This window comes from Harmonia axyridis, chromosome 1 (genome assembly GCF_914767665.1).
Source record: "Harmonia axyridis chromosome 1, icHarAxyr1.1, whole genome shotgun sequence".
Taxonomy (NCBI): domain Eukaryota; kingdom Metazoa; phylum Arthropoda; class Insecta; order Coleoptera; family Coccinellidae; genus Harmonia; species Harmonia axyridis.
The window spans coordinates 36,894,215-36,920,031 of record NC_059501.1 but is presented as its reverse complement, the minus strand read 5'-3'; the positions used below and the strand labels follow the sequence as shown (position 1 = coordinate 36,920,031).

Genomic DNA, 25,817 nt, shown 5'->3' with positions numbered 1-25,817 from the left:
AATATTGAGATCAATTTCTGCAACCGTGCGTTGTCTACTCTTTTTCCACACCCATTTTAAGTCACAAAGAGTCACTACCCCAGACAGTGCGGGAAAAAAAGCAAGTAATAAAGAATAAATTAATTCTGTCATGTCTCTATGCACTGAACGTAAGATGTCTAAAAACCAGGTGTATGGACTGATTAGCTTTTGTTTTGCCAATTTTGAGAATATTAGTTTAAGCTTCTGAATGGCTAGGATCGGGTTTTAATTGATGTATCCTGTCAAAATCAAAGGAAAAAAGATCGAAATGAAAGGTATGACATTGCGGCGCCGCCACGAAATAAAACTAATATTTTCAATTTGGTCGAATGTCATTCCATTCAAAAATTGACGAGTGCATTCACCATGTTTTTAGACATCTTAACTGAACGCCCAATTATAGTTAGGGATGACATAACTGTGGTAACGACATGCAGAATTACGTCTGTCATTCATATGTATGTCAACAATTTACGACTTCTATTATTTTCAATTTATTTCAAGCGCTTGAAGAAAAATAACTGTTTCAGTATTAGGTATAATCTAGTAGAATTCATGCCATTAATTTTTTTTAATATGATTTTCGACATATCTATATCCGCCGTGGTAACGACTTACAGAGTCTATTCGACTATTCCAATTATTCACTACTTTTTCTGATAAATCTGGCCGTATGGCGTCAATGGTGGCTTGAACATAGGCTTTCAATAAATTATAAACGGTTCGCGGACTAGAATTAGAAGAGTCGCGAATTAATTGGAGACGAACGAAACTTAGAGTTGAAGACGAAGACGATATTTTAAGACGTTTCGTGTAATTAACATTCGATAAGACGAAATTCAGTACCGTATTGACACATTGTAATTAAGACGGTAAAACCATCTCAATACTGTGTTTGTACTGTAAAATCGTGACAGTTTTAAGCTAAATCGATTGAGGTTAAGACTTCTCTATGCAAATTTGAAACCTTTATGGCTCTCACAGATGAAATCAAGTAATTATGTATCAAATTCCCTGCTTTCAATGAAGATATTGCTTTGTTGTTTGAAGTTAATGATTTTTTTGATCTATTACGATCATCGTAGCATGGACGAAGTGCTCAATGAAGATTCATGCGAAAAGATTATTTTTTTTTTAAGTAAATTCCACAATTCGAAAGCGTTGTTCTGGCGTTAAACGATTCATGATGGATTAAAAAAAGCTTACTTAACACAAATTTCAATACAGTTTGACATCCTTAACTGTCAAACCGCAGACAACAACTATCGAAACTTCTCATGCATCCAAAAACACTAGTTAGAATTGTGGCGACAAAAAGCAAATAGACATAGTGTCTGTGTCTAGCCGAATTTATCGTCGCAATACTTAATAGAAATGTACTTGTATTAGTGTAACAATGGTCTTTCATGGTACTTGTGCATACGACTTTCTCATTCATAAGAAATATACAATTGAGAATATCTTTTCCCTACCCTAATTAGTGTGCAGGTACCATGATTTCATTGCGCATGCAAATAACTTAGAGAATAAGAAAAGGAAGAAGAAATTCACGGTGTAGAATATGATTTTATGTTTGTAACTCAGGTATAAAACTGGGAAAAAGAGAGTTCAGTGGAGTAACTTACGACGAGATGACCAGTTGAGTTAGTATAGTGTTCAAGGATTGTTCCAAGTGCTGTACCACAATAAAGTTCTCGTCTGTCGTCCATCAGTGTTTTAGTGATCCCCACAAAAACGCGATACCCCAAAGAAATATCAGAATAGGTTGCCATAAGCAATTGATCGAAAAAACTGAGTTGAATAAGACATGAATTCTTGCCAGCTTAAAAAAATTGACGGTAATCTTCGATTTTGCATCTCGATCAGGGTTTCTTCAAGCGAGTTCTGAAACTCTCGGGAGGCGAATATTCATTATTCATTACCAGCCCGTAACGAAGTTACTAACAGTAATTGGGGCAGATAGCTAGTTATGAGCGTAATGGTATACCTATAAAGTCGAACTATGGCGATACATCAATTTAGAACCGTACAGGTTGGTATTTACAGAATTAGTGCCAAAAGTTCGAGTGCTGTAATTTATAATTTGAAATACCTTATCAATTAATTCTACGGGCGTTTGGCATCTGTTTTCTCCAGAGGAAATTTTTGTACCTCGAAAAACACGTTTATTGGTTCGAATATACGGGCTGTTACTAAACTGGAGGTATAAACGAAAATGAGAAATGCCTTTGATAATTTGAAGAGAAAAAAGGTCCAACATTTATTTTTTCATTACACTTACTGATTGGATTTTTATGGAAATTTGAATTTTCCCGAGGATTCCTAGAGATTTGTTTGAATTTTTTTCTTGAAATCGGTAGTAGATACTACAAGACTACAGAAAACCAAACAGTTTCGTTTTGGATTACAGTTTTTTTTTCACATTCTTCTCACTACCACTGCATCGTTAAAAAAAAATTGTGTAGTAAAAAGGCGAGCACTGTTCCAAAAAATATATCAACCTGTAATTTGATATGAGATTTGTAATGGAAATTTATATGAACTCTATATTAAAATAACTATGCCAAATTCCAGTTAAATATCTTGTGTTTTGCAGATGCTATAAAAAAAACTTCAAGAGAAATACTAACACTCTAAACACAAAGTATTTGAGGGCTCGCAATTATAAATTTTTTTTTTTAAATTATCCGGTGCGTCTCTAATTTCTATTTGTATTTCTAATTTAGGAATACCCTGTATAGATCTGTTAAAAATTTCAAATTTTGAAGGAATAAGGTTTATTCTAATAGTTATAAAATCCTGATTATGGCGAATGGATAAAATTGGATAAAATTGGAATTGGATAAAACATTATCTATATTTCTGAAACCGTGACAATTAAAATCTTGAATAATAAAACAGTGTGAGTTTAAAGCTTGTTGAAATTGGTAAATATCGACTATAATTATAATATACCTTTCCCCTCGCCCCTTCTTCAGCTCACTTTCGAGGCTCCAGCCCCGTAGCGAAAGTTTTCTATGGTGATTCTATAGTGAAAATTGAAGGGGTCTTTCAATTGAACGAAAACTCTTGGGCCTTCCCTTGTAAATAAAAAAAGTATTATTTTTTTCTCGAAAGTCCTGAAAAGTTATAGAAATTTTGTGGGCATGTTCTATCAATAAGGCTACCTATTTCTTTGTTATTTCCGAGAATTTCCAAAGGCGTGAAACATGCAACCCCTTTTTCATTTGTCATTAGAAATTTTAACCAAACAGAATTCTTAAGTTTGAAAATATGTGTGGAAGAGTACGATTCATTTTTTTTTTTGACTCTTGTGTTGTACCGTAAAAGCAATAGTTTCCTAATAACGAATGAAATGCATTATTTTGCTTGAGAAAATATTCTGTGAATGGAATCGAAAAAATTCAGTAGAAGGCTCATTGCCAAAATATGTTCACAAAATGCAATTCCTTCAACTGGTCGGTTTTTTGTTATACTCAGTTTTGGGAACATGTAACTTCACAAGGAGAGTCCTAAAAGTTTTAGTTTATGTAAACTTTCATGTCTTTCAAGTGAAAGATCCCCTGCATTATTCGACAAGATATCACCCCCTGAAAACTTTCGCACTTATTTGGCAACACCTTATAGATACAGGTTCATTCGCCAATTTGTAAAACAATTATTTCTGTTACAAATTGGCGAATGAGCTGGTCCACTATCCATTAACCTATTCTTTATAGTCTATAGTCTATACAGAGTGACTTCGAGTAGGAAACGCCTCAATTATCTGGTTGGATTTACATTGTTGTCAGATCTTTCTTTCTTTCGGAATGATAATAATAACTGAATTAAATAATAATTAGAAGAAACGATTTTCACAGATATAAAAACAATTGCATAAACAGGGATGAGGCAAAATGACTTTCGAAAATTGCATGACTTGTCAGGCGCGGATCCAGGGAGGAGGAACTGGGGGAACGTTCCCCCCTCAAATGGCCCAGGCACCTCTTGAATGTTGCCGGCCCTCCTAGAATTTGACATACTAAGGCTTAAATTATTACAAGATCAGCAAAAATTTCACCTTCAATACATTTTGTGAAAACCCATATTAATGAACGGCAAAAAAAATGACGTCCCAAAATGGCGGAAGTGTCTGGGGTCCACATTTTCAGTATTTTGAGTATATGAAAGTTCCCCCCCCCCCCAAAAGTGGAGCCTGGATCTGCGCCTGTGACTTGTTGAAGTGAAGTGAACAGACAACATTTTCAGCATCAGCCGTAATCTCCTTTATTGTCATCTATGTATGTTATCTAAAATTTCTTCTATTCAAATGTGAATGAAGAAAACAATAAGATTATGAGTTTTTCAATCATAACTATCTCAATCGATTATTTTAACGTCGGTGAAGATAATATGAATGTAGCTATAAGTCAATATCACCTTTGAAAAAAGAAAAACCGAATTTTTCGAAAGAACACTAGTTTAATCATCGGAAAATAGTACGATTTTGTAAACTAAAAATTTGCAGAATTTCTCTCACCCGGGTGATGATAAAAACAATATTTCTGCTCGATCGGATAGAAGATCTCAAAATTGGACATCCCAAAATATTCTTGAATTGAATTCCTGCGGTCTCGGGTATAGTTTCTTCAAGGGGGATCATTCACATAAAAATGATAAAAAGGAAGTCTTTTTTCCATTTTTTAAAATGCATCATCGCTCAAGGGGGGTGCGTCCTCCTGTATCCCCCTGTATCCGCCCCTGATTACATAGAATGATGCTCAACGCAAGAATCATTCCTATTACAGAAAGATGTCCCAGTTAATTATAATTTCATAGTTTTCAATTCATTGAATTGAAATGTCAGTAAGAAATATTTTTTATTTCGAAAATAAATGGAAAACTGAATTGAAAAGAAAAAAATTTCAAATGATTTAAAGTTTTAATGAAGTGTTCTTCACATTTATAATATATTTTTTCATAAAATAGATAATTTTTCTTCCAAAATACAATTCATTTTATGATGGGTACAGATGACAAATTTTTATGTCACCTTTTTTATCAGAAAAATAGTAATTTACGTAACAAGTCCGGAAAATAGGGTTTTTTTGGACGAATAGACAAAATTCCAGGACGAGCGTAAGCGAGTCCTGGAAGTCTGTGAGTCCAAAAAAACCATTTTCGGGCGTGTTGCGTACAATATTTTCTCGGCAACCATGTAAAATAACACTATCGCTGCTGCTTTCCATATTTTATTGCGATTGCGATCAAAAAACATGCAAATTTTTGACAACTAATTTCATATGAACTGTCAGCCGTTATCTCGGTTGCTATGGATTCTATGATTCTTTTCCGGCCTAGTCCGGGAAGTACGTACTTTCCGGACTAGGCCGGGAAATGCTACTTTCTCAGAGAAAAAGCATCCGGGAAGTGAGCACTTTCCGGACGGTTGCCGAAAAAAAACTTTTCGAAAAGTATCTGTTTTGCATGATAATGATTTGAGGAGCATATAAATAGTTCAACTCCAGTTTGACATAAATTCTTCTCCCCACATTATTTTTCTCTTCAAAAGTGAGTTTCTAATTGAACATGCATATCTTTTTAAAAAAAAATTATCCCTATTAAGAATAAATTGACGACAATATGAAACGAAGGAATAGATGTCTAATTCAAAATTGAAGTTTGAAAACCCCTTTCCACAATTTATGCAGAAAAATTTAGATTCAAATGAACTCATTAACTCAGCATTATCCTTCAACGTTCTGCAACAATTTTAGTGTAACAGAACATGAAAATTAGAATAGCAACCGATAATGAACTGACAAGTGTATTCACGCTTGTTTCTAAGCATACTTTTTTGTTATTAATCAATCATATCAATAGACATAAATGGAACTTTTGACGCTATTTATTTCATTGAATAATTACTGAAATCTGACATTTGTTCCCATAATGTTTTTTTGCCAAAATACATATCTTTTAAAGGACAAAGTTTGTCGGTGAGCTAATAAATTACACTGTATATTACATTTCTCGAGTAGAACTAGTAAAATTCATGTTTTACACACGATCAAATAATTCGTTGAATGAAAGCTTTAGAAGCCGTCTAACTCCAAGGGGAATGAAAGAATGAAAAATGATTCGTATTTCAATGTAACTTCAGGTTACTGAGTTAAAAGGCTCCTTCTATAATAACATCCAAAATCCCGATGCTTTAGAGCTAAGGCCATCAAATTGGTGACTGACTGAAGGGATTTCCTTTCTTGGATTCCTGCTTAAACCATCCAACCAAAGATCATTCCTCTTTGAACATCTGGGATTAGAATTTGGCTGAGTACACTTCTTCAATATTGAATCCCACGCCCTAACTACCTATATTTTGTAATCAACTAAATTTGTGAGTGCATGACGACAATGATACAAAGTCCCTCAGGTATTGTGGAATAAATGTTTAGACCAACCAAAATTTCTCAAAGATCTTATTTCTCCATTCACATCAATATATCAATTCATTTAACCATTCTTCATTTTGGTTTAATTTCCTACAATATCTTTTATGTCGGTTTATATCTAATTTTCAAGTGTTAAGTGATTTTCTTAACTACCTGGCGCCTCTACATTTTTTTTTAACTCGCACCCTTCTCTTATGTAGTAAAGCATTGAGCTACACCGTTGAAAATTCATATATGTGTTACAATCTATGTGAAATTCATGTGATCACGCATTTATATAATAATAATAAATATATACAGGCGCGAAGAAGAGTTCAATTTCATCCTTCTATGAAGGAATAGAAATCCCAAAATTGGGAGAGTTTAGGAAAACGAACGGAGATGAAATTATTTCAACGATTACAAGAAAAAGAAAATTTAGAGACAGACCACCTGGAGTTTTTTCCATTAATTATTTTGATTACTCAAACTCACCCGAAATCCAATTTATTTCATATAAATTATAACTGTTCAACTCCCTCGTTTCGTGAAATTGTGTCATCGGCAAGTTCGAAGTTCTGTAAGAATTCAATTACGCTCTGTTGGAACTAAGAATTACAGCAAACTAGCTTGCTATCTGGAAGTATCATAAAACATTTCTGGGATCATACATTACGTGTTTGCCAAAGATTAATTCTGGCCGATTCAGACCGTATCACTTCGAGACCGAAATTGAAATTATTGATTCAATTTGCGCCTTTCGATATTTTTATTCGCTTTCGAGCATGTTCAGAATGGAAGATAACGTGTGTGATACGTAATTCTGTTTAACGGATCATTTTACATTGAATCTATTATTGCGTTCGTGTTGTTGGTAAACATGTTTCCGATACCTGAACATTGGATCAAATAGGTATTTCAGTTTTGTGCCTTTCGTCGCATGAACGACCTTGTAACAGCTATTTGCAAATATAACGCATGTATTCGATAGAAAACAGTATAGAATTCGAAGGTAATTTGTTCCCAAATATGAATTTATACGATGTCGACTCCAAATCATTCCAGTAAGATGGTTTGAGGGTTTATTTTATATTTTAAATCCTGTTACCTCATTTTGTTGGTTCCCTATTCAATAAAGAAAACTGAAAATAAATGGAAAAATAAAAAATCATTCAATTAATTGAATGAGGAATTGATTATCTTATTTCAATACACTTTGAAATTGAATAGCTATTTCGAATTTTTCACAAGTAAAGCATAATCAATATTTAGAAATATTTTATATGCAGGGTTTACCATCAAGAACTTTCACTTTTAATAGCCCGCTATATCGGCAGCTGTCACTTTTAAAGCTGAGATCTTTTCACATTTGACAACTGAAAACTACGTCATGACTTCAAAATGAAACGATAAATGCTTTAATAGCTCATTGAAATTGTTAAAATTCACAATGAAAATTGAAAATTTGGTTCGCAAAACAAGGTAGTCATGCAGCACATTTTTCGATAAAAATGGTCGTATCTCAATTTGAAGAGAAGCTTTTTGGAGCTTGAAGTTTCTACTTTCGAGATCTCATGATGACAAAATTTTTCAAGCAACGCTCAATCCTAATGAATGCAGTGTCTAAAATTTCTGCGAAATATTTTCAGGTTTTATTTTTGGCCTACAGACTTGGAAATTTTTGTCCAACTTAACCACTATATGGATGAGATAACTTGTTCATTCAGATTCAATATCCTTTTTTCAAAATTTCGATACGAGCATTTCTCTCGGAAATATCGAACTTTTAATTGAAAAGGACCTTTTTGTCTTTAACCATCTATATCTCAACAATCAATATTTGTACAGAAAATTAAGGGGATGTTTTGAAATCTTGAATGAAATCTCTACAAGAAGTAGCTATGGTATTCTCGGAAAAAATTTTCGTTTTCTACATTAATTTGAAAAGTTGATGAATAAGGGCCTTTGGAGGCTTTTCGGATAATCGAGCGCTAAATTGAAAACATAAAAAAAAACATCAATTACAGTTCAATATCACCACGAAAATCCCAGAGAATTTCAATTCAATCTATGGAGCGGTTTTTTTGTTTCATTGGATCGAATTCTCAAAAAATTTAAATTTTGCAAATTCGTTTTGAGAATAAACTGCCTGTATTTAGCGTTGTAAAAGTTCGATAGATGAAAAGTTGAGATATGCAAATTCTGAAAAGCGAGTAGATCGATTTCGAAATTCCCTCAGGAATATCAATTTTATTTCGAATTTTATTTGGTTTCTATCATCAAAATCTTGGAATAAAATTACGGAATCGCATTAGAAATGATAATGACATGTTGAATTGATTTATTTGGAGTCAATAAAAAAAATGGAAAAAGAAAAAAAATTTTTTTTTTGTAATTCTCAAAAAATTTATTTAATGAATTATGTTATTGTTCTGTTCTGTTATTGATAAAAATTCAGAAAAAAAAACTTAAAAATTTAATTTCTTCATTTTGTTGGAGTTTGTGAATCGAAAATCGTGATCCTTCAATTTTTTGAAAATTCGATCGAATGAAATAAAAAACCAGTACATGGATTGAATTGAAATTCTCTGGGATTCTTGTAGTGATATTGAACTGTAGAACGCACACTCAACATTGATGTGTTTTTTGATATTTTCATTTCAGCGCTCGATTATACAAAGAGCCTCCAAAAGCCCTTTTTTATCAACATTTTCAAATTAATGTAGAGAACGCAGAAAAATTTTTTCGAAAATACCATAGCTACTTCTTTAGAGAATTTATTCAAGATTTCAAAACATCCCCTTAATTATCTGTGCAAACATTGATTGGTGGGATATTGATTGTTAAAGACAAAAAGGTCTTTCTCAATTCAAAGTTCGATATTTCAGAGAGAAATGCTCGTATCGAAATTTTGAAAACGGGATATTGAAGCTGAATGTACAAGTTATCTCATCCATATAGTGGTTAAGTTGGAAAAAAAATTTCCAAGTCTGTGGGCCAAAAATAAAAACTGAAAAAATTTCACAGAAATTTTAGATACTGTATTCATTAGTATTGAGCGGTACACGTTGCTTGAAAAATTTTATCATCATGAGATCTCTAAACTATAAGCTTCAAGCTTCAAAAAGCTTCTCTTCAAATTGAGATACGACCATTTTATCGAAAATACAGCAATTTGAAAAACCGCTAAGAATTCTGAATTTTATTTTGATCCTTTGATTTATTCCACTAGTATACTTTCTGTCCTCCACAACTCCCGGATATACCGAAAACAGACTACTACTTGCTTATTTCAAAAAATCACACCCAGTATATCAATATGACATTTTTAGCAATATGCCATACCTTGAGTAAAAACTCAGCGGTTCATGAGTTTTTTTCCAGTTGTTCTCGAGCTAAGTTACGAGGTGCGTCCTCTCCCAGGGGTTTGGTGTTTCGTCCCGAGATCGCTGGTGGACTCATCAGTTAGGCTATCCAGCGATCTCTGCCTCTCACACTATCGAGGAGAGGTCACCCTGTTGCGTTGCAACGACCCTTTTAAATCTGCCGGGGCCGAAGTAGTCAGGCGCGAAAACCCATAGCGCAATCTGTGAACAGACAGAGTCACAACAAGTTAATGGGATTCTTATGGAAGAAATTGTGTTGACGAAGACTCACATTTTTTGAATATTTCTTCATAAAAGGTTTTTTGTTGAAAACCTTTTTCATTTTCAATTCTGCAAATACATAGTATTATGAGACGGTTTATACTCAAAATATACAGAGTGTTTATCAGAAGAACATGAAATTGGACAACTCGAATTAATCAAAACTCATTATTTTCAAATTGGAGCCTATATTTCTTATTATTTCAGTCATTCTACGAATGAGAAGAGGGGGGTTACTTAATCAAACTTCATACCTCCAATAATTACTTCAAGAATTATCTAGGACCAACTTTGAACGTTTTTCTGACTCTGTAGAGAGGAAATTGATAATTGTTATGGAGAGAATAGCTCTGATGGGGGCACAATAGACCATTAGAACGCAGTGAAACGACACCTCCTTAATTAAATCTAAATCTAACTAAATTTGACATTTCATGAACTGTAATTAATTGTGCATTGTGATTATTCAGGAATCTATAAACCAATTAAATTTTCATTTATTAAATTTATTCATCGAAACATCGAATTTTATTTTTTTCTTCACACAGTCAGAAATTGCGGTTTTTCCTCATTTAAGGTTCCTCCTCGATAACTCTCAAAGTAGTCATTTTAGGTATAGGATTTGCTTAAATAATCTTCTACTCTTTTTATTCGTAGAATTGACTGAAATAATAAAAAGACAAAACTGAAATGGTCCAAGAATGTGTTTTTGTTCTACTTTTTCAATAGTGTAACCTCTTTGTTACAACTCAAAATGCCCGAGAACAGTCGTTTGTTTTGAGTCGTGGTTCTGATCTCTGAATCCACCAAATGGAAGGGACAAAAACCCAGGTCGATCCAACACTTCTTATAAAGGGTGTTTTTTTTAGAGCTATAGAACTTTAAATTGCAATAAAACAACGATGGATTATTCGATTGATATGAATTTTATTTATCCGCAAGATAATCTTGTGGCATTTCATTTTAAATATGATTTTTGATGACTTTTTCCAACATTTGTGGAAGTATATCGGCATTAACACGGCGAATGTTGTCTTCCAAATGGTCAAGCGTTTATGGCTTATCCGCATAGACCAATGACTTTACAAAGCCCTACAGAAAAGAGTCTAGCGGTGTTAAATCACAAGATCTAGGAGGCCAATTCACAGTTCCAAAACGTGAAATTAGGCGGTCACCAAACGTGTCTTTCAATAAATCGATTGTGGCACGAGCTGTGTGACATGTTGCGCCGTCTTGTTGGAACCACAGCTCCTGGACATCATGGTTGTTCAATTCAGGAATGAAAAAGTTAGTAATCATGGCTTTATACCGATCACCCTTGACTGTAACGTTCTGGCCATAATCGTTTTTGAAGAAATACGGACCAATGATTCCACCAGCCCATAAAGCGCACCAAACAGTCAGTTTTTCTGGATGTAACGGTGTTTCGACAAACACTTGAGGATAAGCTTCACTCCAAATGCGGGAGTTTTGTTTGTTGAAGTAGCCATTTAACCAGAAGGGCGCTTCATCGCTAAACAAAATAAAATGGACGTAGTGCGCGATACGTATTCCGCACAGTACCATTATTTTCGAAATAAAATCACACTATTTGGAAGTGTTGTTCAGGCGTGAGGCTATTCATGATGAATTGCCAATCCAAACTGAGAATAAATCACTCGACAGCTGTTAAATCGGTCGCCATCTTGAACAGTGATGCCAACTTAAAGTTATATACCTCAAAAAAAAAAAAAAACACCCGTTATTTACACAAGTATTTCTCAATCTGAATCTTTAAAAAATCTGGTACCAGAAAAATTGACAAACAATATTTCACAAAATAGAAATATATATAAGTGAATTCGAAATTTATAAATTTACGAGAATAAAGTAATTTTTCAAATTAACAAATTACTTCCCTGAAGAGATAAGTTCTAGCTCTATACTGAGCCAATCTTCCTCCACCGAAGTTGATAAGAACTTAGGTTTGACAGTTCTTCAACAGCAAGGAGAGTAAAATACTTCGGCTTTTAAGCTGACAATTGACAATGATGTTGGGCTGTCTTTTGGCGAAGGACTCTCAATGTAATAATTAAACTTTAAGCGTTTATCAGGAAAACCAATTAGAATTTTAGTGAAGAAAAAATATAAAAAAAAACCGAAAATCAGAGAACAGAAATTAATAATAAGCCAAATTAAGGTGATGGCTTTTCTGTTTCTGAAACAACCAGAGTTTACATAATATCTATCAATACTCTTGTATTTATTTTGTCGGTGAAAAAAATGAGATGAGAAACTAAATGGGGATCTCAAGGCAATCACATGTAGATTGTTTCAGAAGAGATCTTTTTCAAAATTCAACAAACGAAAAATATAAAAAAATAAAAGGCACGAAAAACATTCTTCACATAAAAGTTTCGTGAAAATACTCATAAATAGTTATGAGTTATTAAGCTTTATTCATGATAGAAATTCATTTATTCATCTGTAATAAGTATTAAAATTATTTGATTGTAATAAATTTTATTCAAATAATGAATAAAAATTTTCATTTCACATTAAATGATGGAATGTTAAAATGGCGGATGCATTCCTTTGTCAAATTAAATCTGAATATCAAAACTTATCATATATATATATATATATATATATATATATATATATATATATATATATATATATATAACGTGTTCAACAATCAAATAATATACAAGTGACGATAAGAAAAATATACAACCTACCCCTTTCTTGAGGGTTTTACGAATATAATAAAGGAAAACAATTATAAAAATTTCGCTGCGATAATTATCGATATTCATTCAAAGAAACCAGAAAAAGAAATGATATGACAGTTTCACTGTATCGGGTACACATGCACGAAGATAATCATTGGCGTACGCCCAGATTTTCATCAACTTTCGTGTTTAGTTGAATATTATTCAATATGCAATGTAGCATGTTACAATAGATATTAATTAAATGAATAGTCGAGATTGGAAAACTTCTATCTTGAAAAATCCAAATATATATTTTTATTTTCAAAGGTCGAATTGAAAATTTTGAGTCATGATCCCAAAATCTTGAAAATTTTCAACTCCAGTAATTTGTAATAAAAGCCACAATCAAAAATATCATATTCAATGAAATTTTATCGGAAACTGAGAATGAATTCACGATAATATGAATTCTCCACAGATGATGTCAAGAATATAACCTATTACTGTGGAAAATATCGAATACTTCTCCAATCTCTTTCTGGACAACCTATTTTCATTATTCATCAGAAGGTGGATAACTTCTTCGAAAATGTTCATGTCATTGAACTCGATCTATACGAATTTTGCATGATACTTTTAGTTCACATGCTAGCTCGTAATAATAGGGTAACCGTTGTTGAATATTTTGTAGGAAACTAAAAAAATTGAATACAACTTTACACGACGGAGAGAAGTTTATTGATTTCTTCGAAATTTATTTTAATTCATGCGTATCTAATTTCGGTCAAGAATATGCCGTTTTCTCAAATTGAAGAATTCGATGAATTATGTAGGATATAGTTAGACAATATGCATGTCATAACATTGAAAGATCTTCTTTTTCAGAAAATGAAATTCACAACTTTCTTTCTGCTCATCGTTCTACTGATTCACTTCGACAATGACCTCTCGTCAAGCTAATTTACGATGATGTTGAAACTAAAATCATGTTGAAATGAAACATGGCTCTCTGGAATTAATAATAATTTTTTCTTTATTCCTCCCAAAATCATCAGAAGAAATAGTATATTGTGCAACAAGTGGGGAAAGTCCAACTTTTCTCGCGAGTGTGGGAGTTTGTGGCACGAGCCTGATAGGCGAGTGCCGCAAACACACGAGCGAGAAAAGGACTTTCTCCACATGTTGCACACTATACTTTTCCTACAGCTGCACAAATTTCAATAATTCAAGTAATGGACTTGATTCAAATCAAAATGACCTTCGTTGACAGTATGTGCTAATTTATTGCGTTTCCATAGAAACGACTCAAAAACCCAATTTCATTGGTCTACCAAGGGAGGTGTGGGCAAAGTGCCGTGGGGAATAATATTTCCCACAGTATGCGCAATACATAGTTTTGCAATTGAGTAAACTATGCAGAATACGCTACTTTTCATAGCAGTTGTAGGAAAACATTCATTCCTACTCACATATTAGGAAAACAAAAAACATATAACTTCCAGATCCACCTCGTTCCGAAAACCAAATTCATCAGCTCCTTTACCTACTGAATGACGTCACAGGATCAATTATGTAGTGGGATGTAGTTAGACAATATGAGTGTCATAACTTCTTTTTCAGAAAATCAAATTAACAACTTTCTTCCTGTTCATCTCTGCTGATTCACTTCGACGATGACTGTTTTATAATTATTATGATATTTATGAATTGGAATTGAAATCGAAAAAAAAAACTTTCATACAGTGCTAGTATATACGAGGAAAGGGATGTGAGGCCTCTATTTCTGGTATTTCAGTTAGAAATGTCACATCCAGTTTAAGGTCATTTCGGATCATGTACTGGAGAGAAATACAGTATCGAGGTGTAGATTACCCATATTTCCACCACATCTGACTATCACAATCCGTCATTTCATCGTACATAAGTTCCACATAAAAATATAATTGTCAGCTAACTCACCTCATCTATGCATATTTCCCAATGCAAGGGCGCATATTTTTTTTCTTGGGGGTTTTATCGAACAAAAATCGTCAGGTACACATCAATTGATCATTTTGCCAGGAAAGAATATTCATAAAACGTATATATGCACAAAAAGAAAAAGTTTGAACCAAATAACTCGAAACAATAGCAATTTTTTTATTACTCGATTCGATTGTTCTTACATTATGAAGTCATTTCAAAACTGATGTCATCACAAATAAAGTGTAATTTGAATGAAACCACATTGAATTGTACATCTCAGCATATACAATTTTTCGATGTAAATAACACAGTTTAGATCTTTGACAACTGCAGTGTTGAAAATTCATGACGACTGACGGAAATGATACAAAAAACCGGAAACATGGGGCAAGTGTATACCTCAGAGCAATAAACATATATCGAGGGAGCATATGTCATTTTCAGTAACAAAATTTTGTCCCCAACATGAAATATCAAATTTGACATGAAGCGTGCGGAAATGAAAACATATTAGTGATATTTCACTAAATTCGCGAGTTTCTCCTCAAAGAACGCACTTCTCATGTCTCATAGTGAATCAATGTTTCATATTAAGTCGAAATATTTTGAATTAAATACCTAAATATATCAGAAATTCAGAAAACAAACTTCAAACGCGCCAAACGACGTGTAACAATTGATGACACTAGGAAAGCAAAAATTGCCAAAACTTTGAATTTCAGCAGATAGGAAGAGAAAATAATAAATATTCTGCTTATTATAAATTCGCGATTGAGATAAATATCGGATTCTAAATATTTAAATTTGCATATTTAATCGGAATCACTGAAATGAATATATTTCATTCTATATTATATACATTCATAACGATATAGTAAAATTGTGGATTTGAAAATATATCCCAATCCGACAACGTAATCTAACCATGTTGGGGACATGTAAAAATTGCGTATATTCCCTCTATCTATGTTTATTACTCCATGGTGTATACCGACGACGAATACAAAAATCACAGATGGTCAAACATCTATTCTGTGTAGGTGTTGGTGTACCTTAATTATACATGTTATTTACCTATGAACTAAACAAACAAAAAAAATCACATGTAAGATACAATATTCAAATTTATATATAATTAGTTCCCGTTACGCCATTTCGCGCCTAAATCAATCCATGCCACGGTCAGCAATATTGTCTGTGTATTACGGCCTAGTATACTGTCACCTTCCATACAATGTGATATTTTTTGGTAACTCTGTGCACAGTGAGAGATTGGTCATTGCACAAAAGAGGGTAATGCGCACCATGTCCAGCATACCCCATAGAGAGTCTTGCAAACCTTTTTTTGCGGCCTACAAGATTCTCACCTTCCTCTCAGGCGCGGATCCACGGGGGGGGGGAACTGGGGGAACGTTCCCCCCCCAAATGGCCCGGGCACCTTTTAAATTTTGCCGGCCCTTCTAGAATTTGACATACTAAGGCTCAAATAATTACAAGATCCGCAAAAATTTGGCGGAATTTCTGAAACAAAGATGTTGAAAGTACGGATACGGAATGGAAATGCAATAAGGTTAGAAATAATATGAATATGGACCAATATATAGGTTCAAACTTCAAACGTTCCGCAATAAACACGTTCAAAGATGCCGCAATTGGGTCATAAATATTACTGTCGCGCGTCGGCATGTGATTCTCTGCTTACCCCGATTTCCAAGAGTTTTTTTGCCCTTCATAAATCTTGTCGGTATCTCTTTGACAAACCATCAATTTTTGTGTGAAGTGTGGCTTCTTTGATGGGTATAGATCTTCAGGCGTTATCTCTGATATTTCAGCAATTGTTTTTAATTTCAATTCACCAATCAGAATTATGAACCCCAAGAAGAGGGAAAGGGAAAAATATATGAATACTAGGAGTGTAGATGACCAGAATAAGCAGTTGTTTTCTATTTATTAATTTGTATATTGTGAAATTTTTTTGTGACCCCAAAATATAATTGTTGTATTGTACTAGGACAAATTTAGTCTCAACAAGTCTTTGATGTTCTTATTTTTGTTCACCTGCCCAATATATATAAACCTCTGTTTGTATAATGGTAAAGATCAAAATATTTCATTGGTATTCCACTAATGTTGAATGAATATAATTTGAGTACGCATTCTACCAATGCAACAATTTTTGACATGGTGCTGTAGTAACATCTGGAATCGAACAAATTTTTATTATAAATATACCTCAAACTTTGGCTTTTTGCATTTCAAATCACGTTGAATCCAAATCTGCAATAAAAAATTAGTTAATCCGCCTTACGCAAGCCTTTTAGTCCGTCGAGAGAGGAGGGGGCGAGTGTGATTTTCCCCGGGGCCATGATTTTTGGCAGCCTGTAATTTTCAGAATTCCGTCAACAAAACAATTCCTGAGTGAATTTTTTTTTACTTATCACATGAAACATAACAAGACGTTGAATATTTATTTTATATCGGGTCGAGGCCCTCCGCCTACCCTTAACATTATCTATTCCTGTTATTCGGGTCTAATGATGTTTTGAGTTACCTACTCAATACGAGGTTTACGATGCAGTCTCTTGGAACGGATGGCAATAAAAATAGACAATTATGAAAGAATAATAACACGTGCATGCGAAATATTTCCTCTTTGTTGGTACTTTGGAAAAAAGGATCTGAAATATGATCTTCAATAAAAGCAGGCCTACTTGCCAATATATTTCCTATTTTGTTTATCATGAGAAATATTTAGCTTTGTTGAATAATCATAGGAATGGATTGCTAAAATTGGAGGTATAAAGGAATATGAGAGATTCCTTGGATAATAAAAAAAGGCCTATAAATATGGGCCCGTTAACGCTTTGTTTTCGAGATACAGAGTGTTTATTGTAAGTCTTGTAATCTATTTTTTTGTGATGATTATACCAGTTTATCAAATCTTTCTTCATCTCCGCTACAGGTGCGGTAAATAAGTATCAAAACTTATAATAAAATTTATTCATCATAGCTACTAACTGGATCTTCGTTATAAGTTGGATTTTTCTGAGTATTAGCATAGTATATCCTTATACTATGGTATTAGGTAGGTACTAGAGAATAGTTTGAATTTTTTTCTAGAAATCAGTAGCAGATAGGACAGAACTACAAGAAACCAAAAAGTGTAGTACTCGATCAAAGTTTCTTTTAAAATTTTTCTAAACTACCTGTAGTCTTCCAAGAAAAATGAACTATTTTCTTGACAGGGTTGAAGGTCAGGTTGTTGTAACAAAAATCTATGGTTCATCATTAAAAAAGGTCTCAAACCAATAACTCATTACAAAAAAAAGTTCTGGAGGAAAAGAGCGGGCATTGTTCCAGAAAAACTATCACCCTGTAGATTTGTATTCAAAATTAATACTTGATCACATGATGAATACTTTAAATTAGAATATCTATGCCAAATTCAAGTTAAATATCTTGTAAAGCACAGGTGCTATGAGAAAAAACTTGAAAAAATCAAACTCCAATACCCTGTATCTGGAAAACAAAGAGTGAACCTAGTGTCATTTTGAAGAAAAAAGTGGTCCATTTTGAAGTGAAAGCTTGTATCTTTCTATGATTAAATTTAAATGACATAATCTACTGAACACAAGTGACATAGAAAATGTCAAAAAACTAATACACTTTGTTACTTTATACACTGTGTCCGTAAAGTATGGAACAAATTCATTTTTAGCTAAACAGACCATTTTAAGAAATAATCGTGAAACACGTCGATTTTTTATTTTAATTTACCGTATTTTAAAATGATAATCTAATATACAGGGAGAATTACTTTCGAGTAATCACGTCACCGTCATTTATTTTAAATGGAACACCCCCATTTTGTCTCAATTTTCCGATTACTTTATCTGAGCTGATTCCAAAAATGTATCACATGTTGATTCCAATTGGTCCTGTACCAATTGAAATCAATATGTGATACAGTTTTGGAATACAAAACATATGTATTTTTGTCCATCCTGTACCAATTGGAATCAAAATGTGATACATTTTCGGAATCAGCTCAGCTAGAGTAATCGGAAAATTGAGACAAAATGGGGGTGTTATATTTGAAAAAAATGACGGTGACGTCATTACTCGAATGTAATTAACGCTGTATATTAGATTATTATTTTAAAATACAGTAAATTGAAATAAAAAATTGACGTGTTTCACGATTATTTCTTAAAATGGTCTGTTTTTAGCTAAAAATGAATTTGTTCCATACTATACGGACACAGTGTATAATTTGAAAATACAAGTGAATGTATGGGGACATTTTTTATTCTATTCATTTCATCTTCAATACATTTTTTGAAAACCCATATTAATGAACGGCAAAAAAAATGACGTCCCAAAATGGCGGAAGTATCGAAAAGTTCCCCCCCCAAAAGTATGTCCTGGATCCGCGCCTGCTTCCTCTATATCCTCCACGTGTTGATATATATGAAAACTTACAACCACTTGATTGACAGAAATTCAAGGTTCCACAACTATAATACCAGACACTCGGATATGCTTTGTGTTCCCATACCAAAAAATAGGAAACTAGAGTCATCTGTCTCTTATCAAGGTCTCATTCTTTATAATCATTTGCCTTCCAAATATAAAAGCTTGTGTTTAAGGGATTTCAGGAGTAGAGTCAAATCACTACTTTTGAACAAGGCATAGTATAATGTTGCGGAGCATCTGACGGATAGCGACTTGTAGTTTCATATTTATTTTGTCTGTTTTTTTTACTAGTAGGATATTTAGTTATAAATATTTGTATTTCAATTTGTTACCTTACATGTATAATCAGTTTCTGTATTTCGGTTAAGGTATTATGAATCTATTTTGTAAAATTGGACCTATTTATTGTTTTTATTATACCACAATATTGACTTCTCCTATACACGTAATATGTCTAAATGGACCAAGAAAGATTTATTATTATTATTTATAATTACCCTCAGTACACCCATATCTACGCTTTTGGCTGTATGTAATCAGATATTGAAATAATTTGTATTCCTTTATTACTTCAGCGCTTCACTCAGCATTTTGTAATACCCGTACGTGTTCATATCGAAGTGAAAATTATATTCGAATTTTTAATCAAGGCTTGATTACTAAATGAAATAAATCCTGCTCCTTTGAATACAAAATCCCAGAGTTGATGAAAGATAAAATCCGCCATGGACTGGCATGCCGTTGGTATTTCTGGAAAGCCCTAACTTAATATGCATCAACCCAGTTATCTTTCATTCAACGGTTCATATTTTCCCCATATAATAGGCTCCCCGGAAGTGGTGGCCGGAACGATACAGTTATGTTGACTGAACATGGCTAATGGTCCACCGCTTTGTGTAATCGCCGGTAATCCGCACCACTGGGCAAAGAGATTTTTTTTTTCATATTTATCAGCCTGGCCGACATCCGACGTTTCACATCGCCATCTTTCATTTATGCTTAATTGCTCTAAGTGCGGTTTCAACTCTGGTTTTTCAGGCTTTCAGGATGATCTTTTGGAAACCATATGATAATCTATTTTTTTTTAATATCATTTAATCATCATACTTCAATAATTTTCTGAAGAAAAGTAGTTAGAGTAGGTAGTAACCTAACCTTACTATACCTGCTTTGAAAGAAAATTTTTGTTTATAACAAATATAAATAAATCTTTTGAAAAACTTATAGATTGTCAAGTCGTTGGAGTTCAAGAACGAATGTGTTCCTTTTCGAAATCTTGCTGCTACTTTTTTTCTTTTCGAAATTTCTCATTTCTGTAAAAACATACTTGTGGCAACTCTTTACTTAGGCCCAGTTTCACCAAACAGCACTTGATCCCAGATTGATTAAACTCCGCTTGTTACTAAAGCAGGCTTAACAGTGTTTTCTGTTTCACCATGCATCAACCCGTCCGCGTTTGATCGCGATTAACCAAATCGCGATTAAAGAGTCAGACCATTTGGCAACGTTGTGAACAAAGAGTTATATAGTGTTCTGTATTCGTATTAGCAGTGATGACCACCATTGACGCTACACTGAGAAAAATGATATGGCTTATATTTAATAAATGATTATTTGACCGATATTTATTTATAGTAATCTCAGTAAGCCAATAACAAGTATATCTGATTTCCATCAAAGAAATCAACAAATATGAGTTATTTTTAGTTAATAACAAATTTATTCAGGCCAAATTTATTTAGACCAAATATTATTCATTCCATGCAAATAAATGATTATTAGAAATATTTAATTCAAAGTATATATTTCAGTGAAATATACATTCGTTAATAGTTAACATATTTATTTGTCTACTCCACTCATTCTTTATACTTGTCGAATCTTGTCTTTCGCTATCGACCAATAGGACGAATCGCGGCGCCCTGCATGACCGTATTTGCGCAGGTCTGAAGGGTACTGCGTACTCCACAGGAGAAGAGAATTCTTTTCGTAGTTCGAAGTAGTATTACTATTATTTATTATAGACTAAGATCAGAATATCTATATCACGCAATCATAATATTTATATGTATTAGTTGTGACTGTGAATCTGAAGATATCAAGGCATAAGTATACCGAATATGGAAAACTTTTTGGAGGAAGGAGGATTGATGCATCTTAAAGAATCTCTGGAGGGTAAGTGTTATGCATATAAAATTAATTCTGCTAAATGTGTACAAGAACACAATATACACGATTAATTTTCGTGAAATTAATTGTTTCTGGCCAAATTTTGATCATGGATTACGAAAAATTGTGTTCTGTTCTAGTTTTTAGAAAAAAATCGCAAAAATTTCCAGAGTAACCCTACTTTATTTCGTTATTTCGTTTTCTTCTGGTCTATTCCTTTGATGTATATTCGTAATAAATACAAAAATATAGATGTGCAATACGAATTTACCATTTACATTGCCAGAAATGGTCAAAAAATGAGAATTCCTTGCAGGAAATCCGCCATATCAAATTGGATTTAAGAAATCTGACGGTGGATTTTGCAGTGTTACCGGTTAGTATCAATTTAAGATTATTTCATGATAACTGAATATACTATTACCTCTTATATCTATGATATCTGTAATTAATACGAAATGGAAACACTGACATACACTTCTCCAGAAGGAGTTATGGCGGAATAGATAAACAATGAGGAAATTCTTATTTTTGAGCATTTCTGGTAATGTAAATCGTGAAATTGTATCACAAATCTATCTTATTGTATTCATTATGAACATACATCGAAAGAATAGTACGGAACAGAGCGAAATAACGAAATAGAAAAACTTTGTGATTTTTTTAATTCTAAAACGAAACACCCTTTATACGTATGTTAATAATTATTCTCCTATTTTGTCAAAGATTATACTTTGTTGTAGAAAATGGAATAGATTCAATTGACCTAATAACACAACTTGTACAGGATAAATCGTTCGAAGAGACAGTGCCTCGATTGGGAGATCGATTGAAGATAAAAAGGAAACTATCCCTTTCTCAAAAGTGAGTCGTTCATTACATACCTACATCTGCTTTTTTATCACCATAACCTTAGCATTCTTACACTTATTTCGTTGACTTGGAGACTACTGCATGATATATCCAATATTTATTTAAATGTGCATGTATTTAGTTAATCTATATTACCCTATATTTTGATTGATTTATGTTTAAAATATATCTACAGGACTTGTTATGATGAGGTAACAGACCAAATTTCTACGAAGAAAATCATAATAGACGTTCCGGATATCCATGCAACCCCATCTGAAGTACAGTCGTTACGCAGTACTTCCTCGATTGATTTGGATTTCACATCTACACCGATTGTGTTCAACATTACACCTACACCTGTGTTGTCCAGTATTATAATTGGAGATAATACATTCCACTTGGAGCAATTGTTGCAGAATTCACTCATGGGTAGGGCTATTATCGAACTCTATAGAACGAACGGACAATTATCAACAACTTGTCAATCTTATTTGGTGGAGTTAATCGTTCAACATTTGATAAACATCCAACCTTTCAGGTAATAATGAATATAACTAAACAGTTTTTAATTTAACTAATAACTTTCTTTCTTTCAAGGAGACTAACGAATGAGGACTTTAGAAGACTATCGAAACATATTGTCGAACTATTTCCTGGTGAATTACACCAAGTATATTTCACCTCTCCAATAAAAAAAAGAAATTCCAAAGATAACAAAAGTGGGGTGGCGAGGGGCAAACTTGTTGACAAATATAGGAATAGGCTGACATTCCTAAGAAAATCAGGAATCATTTCTGCTAAATATACAGATAAAGAAGAGATTAATACACCTGAACCTAATGAAAGAAATCTTGAAGATGGTATGCAATTTCATAGTTTGATTATATTTTAGTATTACTTCTGAGTTTTTTGTAGATGACTTCGAAGAAGATTTGGTTTGGCTGATACATAACAGGGAACCCTGGGGAGAAGTGATAAATAAATGGTCTCAGACCTTTGAATATAGGAAACAACTCATCAGGCAGGATATAGAGTTTCAGGAGATTTTACAGAAATTTCCCATTATCAAAAATCCCCTAGGATACACTTTAATTGACATTGATTTCAAAAGGACATTCCAACCACAGTATCAATTAATTTTTAAAAAATTCGAGCCTATCTTCCACAAGCTTTTGGAGTTGAAGAAGAAAAACTTGAATCATGGTGATTTACTGATTGTAGATCTCATTCAATCGGAAAAAATTAATGTTGGTAAGATCCCAAAACTCAAATTACTGTTACCTAATAATCGTCTGAAGTATTGAAAGAAAGTCCCATAATTATTACCATTAACTTCATCCGATACCTACTCCTAGTCTAAACTTTCATTACTCCTATTCCTTTACATAATTACGATTGATTTTGGTAGATATTCAATATTGGAAGATAAGTATCCTATATATATTCTAATAGAGATATTCCATTTTCAGAAAGTCGTCATTACTACATGCTTACCTTATTGGCTTCCCTTTTACCACAAAAATCATATGGAAAGAAGGGCAACATATGGCACCCTACAATAACGGACAGCGTGAAGGGTGTTATAGTACATATTAAGGTAGGTTATTCACATTGAACATCAATATCTTCAATATCAGTAACTTTATTATTTTTTATCAGATTCCTGCTGAAATCGAGGACACAATTAATAGCAAGAGGAAATTTCTATCCAAGTACAACCTTCCTCTACTTCCTTTTGTGATTATACAAGGGCCATCCATTTCAGAAATTGAAAATGTTTATGTTGTCTACAATGATATCATTTATCGTTGCGATGGGGTACTGAAAGCAATTGATATATGTTTTCAGATTATACATATTTTCAACTTAAGATACCCTTATGAAAGCGAGAACATATGGATGTTTATTCAAATAGGTATGTACAACCTAAACACTCCTTATGATAAGATACCCAATATTTTGGATCTTGTCAACAAATGTTCATAGAAATTCAAAGTTCTTCAAATACTGGTTGCGTCAATCTTTTAATTTTAGCTCACTCGATCAACTTTTGTTTTCAATAATGGTATTATGTAAAGAATGTGGCAAGAAGCTTGCTGATAATAATTCTTATCTCATTCACATTTCAACAATTCATAGATTTTTGAGTAACTTTTCATGTGGCCAACAGGATTGTCCAAGGAAGTTCAATACTTTATCATCTTTGAAAAAACATACACAAAAATTTCACTCAGAGAAAAATGTGGCCAAAAATAAAAATTCTGAATCTAAATCCTCTTCTAATAATTCTTTCCATTATGACAATGAGGTTTTATATGATGAATGTCCAGAACTGTCCGAAAATTCTCCTAATATTGTAGAAACTATTTTGCAAGATACATTTGAATTGCAAATGTTAACTTTTGTGAATAAACTATATTCTCATCCTGCCATCAATAGATCTGTTGTTCATGACATTATAGGCACTACTTCTGAGCTGATCAATAACATATTCTCAAATATCCTTTTAAAAATTGAAGATTTACCAAATCTGCAAGGTCATTCATCCTATAATGAAATTATCTCAGCGCTATCAACGGATATTTTCAAATCTTGTAAATCAGAGTATAAACGGTTTCAACTTTTGGCAAAACATAATTTATATTTCAAACCAGAAGAGTATTTCATTGGCTACCTCCCTGAAAGTAGAACCTCATCTATTGCTAGTACATCACAAGTACTCACAAAACAATGTAAAGGCGTAATTATATCTCTCAGAAAAATTCTTAAAAAATATTTAGAAACCCCTGGTGTTCTTCAATACATGTTGGATTATATCAAAAATGAAGAAGAGGTTTCTGATTATATGAGCAGCATGTTTAATTGTAGCTTATGGAAATTTATAAAAAATAAAATGGGGAATAAAACGATACTTCCTTTATATTTATATTATGATGATTTTGAGACTGGAAATGTTTTAGGAACCCAAGCAGGAGTTCACAAATTAGGGGGAGTTTATGTGTCGTTTGCTTGTATGGGGCCAGAATTTGCATCAAGATTAGAAAGTATATTTTTGTGGGGAATATTTTACTCGTCAGATCGTGTTACTTTTGGCAATGAGGCTGTTTTCAAAGTCTTCTTAGATGAATTGAAATTCTTGGAAACTGTTGGCATAAATGTAAATAACAAACAAATTTTCTTTGTTGTACCAGTTTTTTTAGGCGATAACTTGGGAGTTAATTCAATTCTAGGCTTTCATGAGAGTTTTTCATCGAACAATTTTTGTCGTGCATGTTTTTCTCATAAAAATGAAACAAAATTTATGACTAGAGAAAATAAGAATAGTTTGAGAAATGAAGATAATTATAACATACATATTGAAGAGAACAGTCATGGAATAAAAAGTTCTTGTATGTGGAATGAATTATCTTATTACCATGTCACTAAAAATTTGCACTTTGATATAATGCATGACTTGTACGAAGGCATTTGTCGTTACGATTTCGGTAGAATTTTGAAATTTTTCATAAAAGAGAAAATTTTCACTCTGGAAACCCTTAATAGAAGAATCAAATACTTTAATCATTCATCTGTAGATG

General features: G+C 32.9%; 2 protein-coding genes across 3 annotated transcripts in view; both read left to right on the top strand.

The window, feature by feature from the left end:
- LOC123682994 (sodium channel protein 60E-like) overlaps positions 1-25,817 on the top strand; it is a 222,303-nt gene that overhangs the window by 82,133 nt on the left and 114,353 nt on the right. The window lies entirely within an intron of this gene.
- LOC123682953 lies at positions 21,211-24,226 on the top strand. The gene is made up of 7 exons (XM_045621813.1): positions 21,211-21,390; positions 22,128-22,248; positions 22,433-22,777; positions 22,837-23,099; positions 23,155-23,490; positions 23,709-23,836; positions 23,899-24,226. The coding sequence occupies exons 1-7, from the start codon at positions 21,336-21,338 to the stop codon at positions 24,223-24,225; spliced, it is 1,575 nt and encodes a 524-aa protein (XP_045477769.1). The 5' UTR covers positions 21,211-21,335; the 3' UTR covers position 24,226.